Source organism: Drosophila subobscura, chromosome U (genome assembly GCF_008121235.1).
Source record: "Drosophila subobscura isolate 14011-0131.10 chromosome U, UCBerk_Dsub_1.0, whole genome shotgun sequence".
Classification (NCBI taxonomy): domain Eukaryota; kingdom Metazoa; phylum Arthropoda; class Insecta; order Diptera; family Drosophilidae; genus Drosophila; species Drosophila subobscura.
This window is the reverse complement of record NC_048534.1, coordinates 11,383,825-11,391,410: the sequence shown is the minus strand read 5'-3', so window position 1 is coordinate 11,391,410 and position 7,586 is coordinate 11,383,825. Positions and strand designations below refer to the sequence as shown.

General features: G+C 45.7%; 1 protein-coding gene across 1 annotated transcript; it reads right to left on the bottom strand.

The window, feature by feature from the left end:
• Window positions 1-1,332: 1,332 nt before the first annotated feature.
• LOC117901576 (T-box protein H15) lies at window positions 1,333-7,135 on the bottom strand. The gene is made up of 4 exons (XM_034812375.1): window positions 6,635-7,135; window positions 4,502-4,988; window positions 2,904-3,189; window positions 1,333-2,485 (listed from the first exon to the last, which is right to left on the bottom strand). Exons 1-4 carry the CDS (start codon window positions 6,843-6,845, stop codon window positions 1,661-1,663), a joined length of 1,809 nt encoding a protein of 602 aa, XP_034668266.1. The 5' UTR covers window positions 6,846-7,135; the 3' UTR covers window positions 1,333-1,660.
• Between the last annotated feature and the right edge of the window lie 451 nt (window positions 7,136-7,586).

Below are 7,586 nucleotides of genomic sequence, written 5' to 3'. Positions count from 1 at the left end.
TAATTCCTTTATAATTAGCCGAGCAGCCCTTCGGGGGTTGCTGCTGCCTCTCCTTATATGCATACATTGTTGTGGGGCGGGAGTGTATTATAGAGTTATCAAAATGTGATGCATACCAATCATTTCTGATTAGTTCAGCCCCTCAATCAAAATGGAAAAATGAAAATTCCCAAACGCACACAAAAACAAACTTTCAATACAATTTTCATACGGTTCTCCACACTCCAGACGCAGACGTAGGCCCAGATGCTGACCCCGACACGGACCCAATCATCCATCAAGACTCCACTTAAATCTCGTGCTCTCCGGCGTGTCAATCGAATTGTCTGAACAAGAATGCCCGAAAAGTCCCAACCCAATGAGAAATTTCACTTTGAGTGACCATGAAAATGCATTCGTTAAACATTCTTCTGTGTGTTGCGCCTTTGTCTGTGTGAGACGCAGCTCCCCAGCCCCTTTCAGGCCGCAGTCTCTTTCAATTTGTTCTGCCGGCAAGGCGACACTTGCCCTGAAGGAATTGCGCCTATGTGGATCGGCCTTCTGAACAGGATATTCAGCTGTATGCGTGTTAGCGGGGATTGGGTGAGAAATTTCAACAGGATTTCTGGCTACTTTGCATCCAAGTGGAGCGTTTTTAGGGCATTATAATCTGTAATTTATGGGTAGCATTTTTTATTAGACGAAATAAGGGAAATTTGAGCCTTGCGGATACTTGAGATGCAGGAAATGTTTTCGAGTTTATTGAACTATGCTGGAAAAAACGTTTCAGAAGAGAAATTTAATTGAAATATTAATCCTGAAAAAAAAGCGAAGAAAACTCTGTGAAAATGTTATTAAAAAAATAATTATATGAAAGTAGAAAATGTCTATAAATCTCCTTTAAACTCCTCCAGTTCTTAAGTCTTTTCTTTGATGGCAAAAAATTATTTCAAAAAAATTCAATAAAAACAAAATGTTTGTAATTTTTTGGTTCACATATTTTTATTAATTTTTGATTTGGTTTTATTTTTTTAATTGTTTGTGTATTTTTTTGTTTGTTTTTATAATTTTTGTTTAAGTATTTTGTTTTCACGTTTACAGCGTTCACATTGAATACAGATTAGGGTTTACTCTTGTTGAAATTTATGCTAGCTGCCAAATAAATCTTTCGATTTCGCCAGATAAATATAACTAACTCAAGCGTCTATGAATTTATTGTTAATACTATGAATATATCATTAGATGTAAGAGCATAACTAACGATTTAGGTTTACACTATATAGCCATATATAGTTTACAATCGTGAAGCATATCTATTAATGTATAGTTTTTGTATTTTTCTTTCTTCTCTTCTGAGTTGTGTGTGAATTTTGCTCTAACTTTACACTGAGATGAGTTTTCGAACAACGTTGAAACATTTGTACAATAAATTAAACTAAATTACAAAAATTCTCTAGAGGAGGAAGGTGGAAGAATATATAGGTATTCCATATACGAATCTGTACAAGTTGGACAGTGGGTCGGAGGTGCTTAAAAAATAGTTCAGAATTTATACAACAAATCTTTCGAATGGAGAACAACAAATAATTTACAACATTTAAACGAGTTTTTTTGCTTCTAGTGTTTCTTTTGCGTAATACTGCTCTTGGCAAGAACTTTCGAGTTGGTCCCACTGTGCGGCCTAGTGGGCGGGGCTGCGGGATGTCGGCGCCGCCGGGGGTGAGCCCGCGGACGAGTGCGGCGGCCCCTGTCCCTGGCCGGGCATGTGATACGGACTGAACCGCTGGTACTGACGTGGCCGCATATCGGGTGACGGGGATCCCGAGGAGGTGGACGAGGGCGTCGAGGCCGGCGGTGGTGGTGGCGGGGTTCGATTGGCAGCCATCGCTGCTGCGGCGGCCTGCGCCTGCGCTTGTGCTTGGGCAGCAGCCTGGGCGGCGGCAGCCTGTTGATTGGCGCTGGCCAAGAAGCCAGCCGTCAGCTGTGGCCACTGCTGCTGGAACATGTGAAAGGCGCCCAGTCCTGGTGGCGGAGGAGGTGGTCCTGCCGCTGCTGCTGCCGCCTGGTACATCTGGGGCATCATCAGCTGGGCGTACGGCGAGTTGCCACCGAACATTTGCAGGTGCTGACGCGCCTTCTCGAACAGCGCCATGGAGGCGGGATCGCCCTGCTGGGCGGCAAACTGCTGCATCAGCGGATCGGGGAACAGACGCAGTGGCGACCGCAGCTGCTGCTCCAGCAGGAGCGCCTCCATGGGATCCCGATCGAAGTCGGTGAGCCGCGAGGAGTCACGGAAGCCCTTGGCAAACGGATTCGAGTCGATCTTCAGCTTGGTAATCAGCTGATTCTGATAGGCCGTGACTGCCGTGAAAACTGTTTCCGGGAACACATAGGTCTTGTGGTCCAGCTCCTGCAGCTCTTTGGGTGTGGTCGGTATGCTCTGGCCATGGCTCAGGCGCACCAAATGAATGCGGGGCTGGTAGCGGTGCATGGAGTTCAAAACGATCTGCAAATGGAAGGATAAAAGAGGATTTTTCATTGTAGTAAGTCGGTTTGGATCAGAAGAGAGAAAATATAAGGCAGATGAAGAAACTTCTGAGCAATTTATAAACCCAAATCGATACAAAACTAAGCAACATAAAGCTAAAAATCTATCCGCAGATCTTTTTCCTAAGAAAATCCACAAAAAATATTAAAAATTTCTTGAAAATTAATTAACATTAATCAACAAAGTCCGCAACTGGGACCCGGGGTATTCCTTTGCTATCGTGAAATTCTGTATTGGGGGAGCCTATTCCCCTTGCGGCCAGAACCTGGCGCAAAATTATCAATCATTTAACACTCGCTGCTAATCGCTACCTCAGCATCTACAGATGCCTCATCTGCACCAACGTTGCAACGTTGCAACGGCAACGACGACTCACCTGTCCATTCTTATCCATTTCGTTATTAGTCAGCTTCACCTTCTCGAAGGAGATAACTTGTTTGCGCAACGCCTCGCAGCTGAACGGACTGTCCGGATGGGCGTAGAGGCGGGCCGGGGGCGCTGGATCCGCCTTGCCAGCCACCAGCCAGGCCGATCGATGATATGCATAGCGATAGCGCTTCGAGTCCATCGGTATTATGTCCAGCAGTACAGCATAGCGATCCGCTGGCTGGATCTGCCTCAGTGGACCCGAGAAGCTGACTCGCACCGTGGGGAACATGCGTCTACAAAGAGAAAAAGAGTCGAAAAATTTGATTAGATTTTCTCTTTTGTTATTAATTTCTGGTGGGGGCTGCTCTTTCGTTCCATCAGTTGCTTGCCACACATCTAGTTAAGTCTTTAATTTATAACCCAAGCGTAGGGATATTTTCCTCTATTTGTTCGTTGCTGTGACAAGTGCAGACAATGGGAATAATAACGAACTCTTTGGTCCCTACTACCCCCCACACCAAAGAGAAAACTATCTCGACTGTATCCTGTGGTTTAATGTCCCTCCTAAGCCGGTCTGGTGACATAACCTGGGGCGGGTCAGGGCAGGGCAGGGCAGGGCAGGAAGAGGACAGAGGAGAGGAATTTGTTACGGGGACCGCCCTGATTGCTGCCCGACTGTCTGCGACTCTGAGGTGTGATTTTTACAATATCATTAAGAGCCAAAGTATCTCTGTGAGTATGCATGACTGTGTGTGCGTGTGTGTGTGTGTGTCCTAGGGATGTCCCTAACTAGTCCACCTCCCTGTGCATGCGTGTGGTCAGGTGTGGGAGCAAGGTGTGGACAACCCGTGGTCTCTCGGATTGAACTTGTTCCCATTCTCCCATTCCCCGCTGACAACAGCTACGCCCCGAACTGATTTTCCATTTCCACTCTTCTTCTTTTTTTTTTTTGCTCAACATTTTTGTTGCAGAAAATGCGGTTGACTTTTTGCAGCCAGCAGGTACGGGATTCAATAGATAAATGGATGGTTGGATGGATGGTGTGGCATGGCAGCAGCTATTGTGTTCTAGGGAGACCGCACACGGTCCATGAGATGGCATGAAATTGTTGTTGATATTGCAAACAATTTTGCGAGCAAATTTATGGGGATAGCTAGCAAAGGACAAATGTTAATGATGAAGTAGAACCCATTTGAAATCGAAAGAATGGAGTTTTAGGAAACCAGATGAGGACAAAATATTGTAAAAGACATTGGAAAATTAATGGAAGAGAAGTAAAAGAACCTGGAATCTGAACAGACAGACATTTGAGTTTACATTCTCCTACATAATTTTCTGAAGAGCGTAAAAAATGTATATAAAATCCCAATTTTAATGTTAAACATTTTTCCGCAATTATCTTCCGTAGAAAATATTGTTTGCTCTTTTTCTGCACAGTCAAACTTTCCTTCCGCTTCATTTGTAACCACCAAATAGACGTAGTACTCGGTACAGCCCACTCCCAACTCTCCCACGTTTCCGCACATTTCACCTAATGGCTGTTTGCACTGACTGTCTGACTGACTGACTGATGGATGGATGCCAGTTTTGGAGGCGATTGCTTACCTGCCCGTTTTGGTGATGATCATCTCGGTGCCCAGCTCGTGAAAGCGATCCCACAGCTCTTTGGTCTCCAGGTGGCACTGCACTGGCTTGAGATCGTCACAATTACAGGAACCAACAATTTTGGGTGTCTTTTGCACTGGCTCGGGGGTCAGGCGCTCCTCACTGTCTTCGGTGCCGGGGGACTGCGGCGGTGTGGAGCAGCGTCCTTGGCTGCTGGTGGAGCTGGTGTTCAGCTGCGATTCGGTGGCTGCCACGGATGCGGCGCCGGCGCTGTGGCGGCTCTTGTGATTCGAGTTGATGTGTGCCACATTATTGTTGTTGTTGTTGTTGTTGCTGTTGTTGCTGTGGTGATGGTTGTGCTGGTGGTGTTGCTGGTGGTGCTGGTTGTGATGGCTGTGATTCATGCGACGAGCCTTGGTTGGCGGCTCCTCAGCATCGCTGCAGTCAACCACATCAACGTCAACCTCATCCTCCACGGAAATTGGACCTTAAACGGAGAGAAAAACGAAAATTGAAAATTAAATGTGATTCGAGTAAAACACTGGGCACAAAACCCAACTAATTTTCGGTTAACTGAAAGCGGTTTCTTTGTGGGCAATAAGACTAAATACTGTTGACAACATTGGTTATTGGATGAGCTCTGTCCGCGGCAGACAGCGTGGAGTCGTCTCATATTCTCGGAGTTTCCGCTTCGCTTCGCGTTACAATGAGACAGTCGCCGACTTAATGGCCAGCAACTGAGCACAGAATTGGCAATTAAAAAGCCCGAAACTCTAGCTGCGATTGCATAAACCTCACTGTATCACAAGCGACTGCTGCTTCCAAGGTGTCTGATGATCAAACCGAAATGTTTCTCTGGCCCTGAACGAACTCTGGAACACCCTGGCCATGCCGCACCTCAGCTGAGTAGCCACAACGACTCTCTGGGCTAATAAGCCCGCTCTGGAGTAGCGTGTTCATTCAGCCAGACGGCAAGGTGTTAAAATGCAAACTAAGCAAACGGAAAAAAATTACCAAAAACCACACAGAAGAGGCAAGAGCAAAAAGCCGAAAAACTCACGAATCAAAATAAAAATCGTTGCATATTTGATAAAAGATCGTAAAATATGAAAGCATTATCTCAGGTCGGGTTTGGCTTTGGGTTTGCATTTGGTTTCGCTTTGTTTTGGGCCGTCGCTAATTTTCTGCGCCTCGTAAAATTAATAAAATGAAGCACATTGTTGAAAATTAATTAACATAATTAGTCGCCTTTGTTTGGCGTCCCGTCCGCAGAAATATGACTTCCATTTGATTAGATATCGCTTAGAATTTGCATATTAGCGGCAATAAATGCACGGCAACCGCTGCAGCACACATTGTATATTGTATCTATCGGATTGTTCGAAAATGATCTTTGGCTTGACTTAATTGCGATTGCCGTCGGCCAGCAAAGTGTTGTGGCAAGTGTTGGGCGGAACGAGTTATCCGACTCGCACTCGGACGCCTGCTAATTGTTCGGCACTAATTAAACACAATTCTGCACTAAGACAAAAGCAAAGGCGACAACAGTTTCTAATAGATTGGGTTGTGCAATCAATTAATAATGTTTTAACAATTTATTTATATCTTTTTTGCAGTCGGCTTTTGAGTGTTGTAGAGATTTTTAAGTCATGAATCCATTAACAGATTCGGAATCTAAAATTATATGTGGCTTTATTGGCTTTTAGCTTTGATATTCGGGAATATGAATACTCTAATGGCTCGTGAAACTTTGGATATCAGTTATTGATGGCTATCTGCATTAAAACTTGTAATTTGTAATACACAAAGTTCCATATGAACTATTTCAGATGGTTAAACCCTTTAAAATATATTTCTATAATCAGTGCTAAGAAAACTTGATCATAAATAGCTACAGATTAATTGAATCTATTAAAATCGTAACCTGCGGATGCATTTTTGTGTGTTTTTTTTTAAGACTAATATATATGTACATATCTTCAGAATATATTCATAATACCAAGAGCGAAACTACAGGTGAATTAGCTGGAAATTCTCAGCGAAAAATCTATCAACCAATTTCAAATCAGCCCACAACTTTCAGCTACATTTCCCATCCCACCTGCAATATATTTAATGGGTTTCCCAACTTACTTGCACTGCGAATGGAGGACTCCCGACTGGAGGTTTCCTCGCGGGCCATTATCGCCGCAATGGAGAAATCCGTTGCCGAGCCGGCGGCACTTTTGCTGCCCGTCGTGGCAGTAGCTCCTGCCGCCGCCGCGGCTGTGTTGTTGGGCCCGGGTACGGCGGGCACAGGTGGCAGGACGCCGTTGCATAGATAGGGATGTGAGCCGACCAGCATTTTGACGGTCTTCTTTGGGGCCTAGGTCTTGGTATGGTAGTTCGAGCAGAAGATATTGTATCTTATCACTTGTCAGCACTTGGCACTTATAGAATTTGTGGCATCTTTTGCACACTTTCACAAGTATCTTTCACTTTGTATCTCTAGTATCTCGCACACTACAAATGTATCTGTATGTGTGTGTTGTATGTGTAGCTGTATCTGTATCTGAGACGCACGCGAACTGTGTTTTGGTGCCGCAGCGGAGTGAGTGTGTGCGCAACGGAAGGCGACGACGAACTGAATTGTGTCAGGAACGTGTTGTATCTGAGAAGGCCTCACTGAGCCCAGAGCGTTGGTCGGCAGGGGACGGTCGGCGAATGGCAGGCGGGAAACCAGTTTCCCGGCACTGCCAGCCCCTAGAGAGTGCAAGCGGGACAGCCAGAGAGCACTCAGGGCACAGTGTGTGTCCCACCCCTAAGTGCGAGCGATGCGGCAGGCAGAATTTGAGTGAGCAGAAGATTTCCCATTGGAAAAGCGGCGGGGGAGGTGTTCGAGTACGTGTTCTCTCTCGCCGCGTGCGAGTGAGAGCGCCTGCATGGGCACACCACACTCTCTTGCCATTTCATTCGCGCGCTTGGAGTGGGTTGCGTCGTCGCTGTCACTCACCAGCTTTTGCCTCTGCCGCTCCCTGCCCCCTCTCTCTATCCCATTGTCATAACTCATTTACAATTAAAAATGTCGGCGCTTTGCCAGCTCGCT

Bases quoted from the DNA above. Each gene is read 5' to 3' on its own strand.
- LOC117901576 (XM_034812375.1), bottom strand. From the start codon at position 6,845: ATGCTGGTCGGCTCACATCCCTATCTATGCAACGGCGTCCTGCCACCT. The intron at 4,989-6,634 runs GTAAGTTGGGAA...TCTCCGTTTAAG, and splicing joins GTCCTCCATTCGCAGTGCAA to GTCCAATTTCCGTGGAGGAT. The intron at 3,190-4,501 runs GTAAGCAATCGC...TTCTCTTTGTAG, and splicing joins ATCATCACCAAAACGGGCAG to ACGCATGTTCCCCACGGTGC.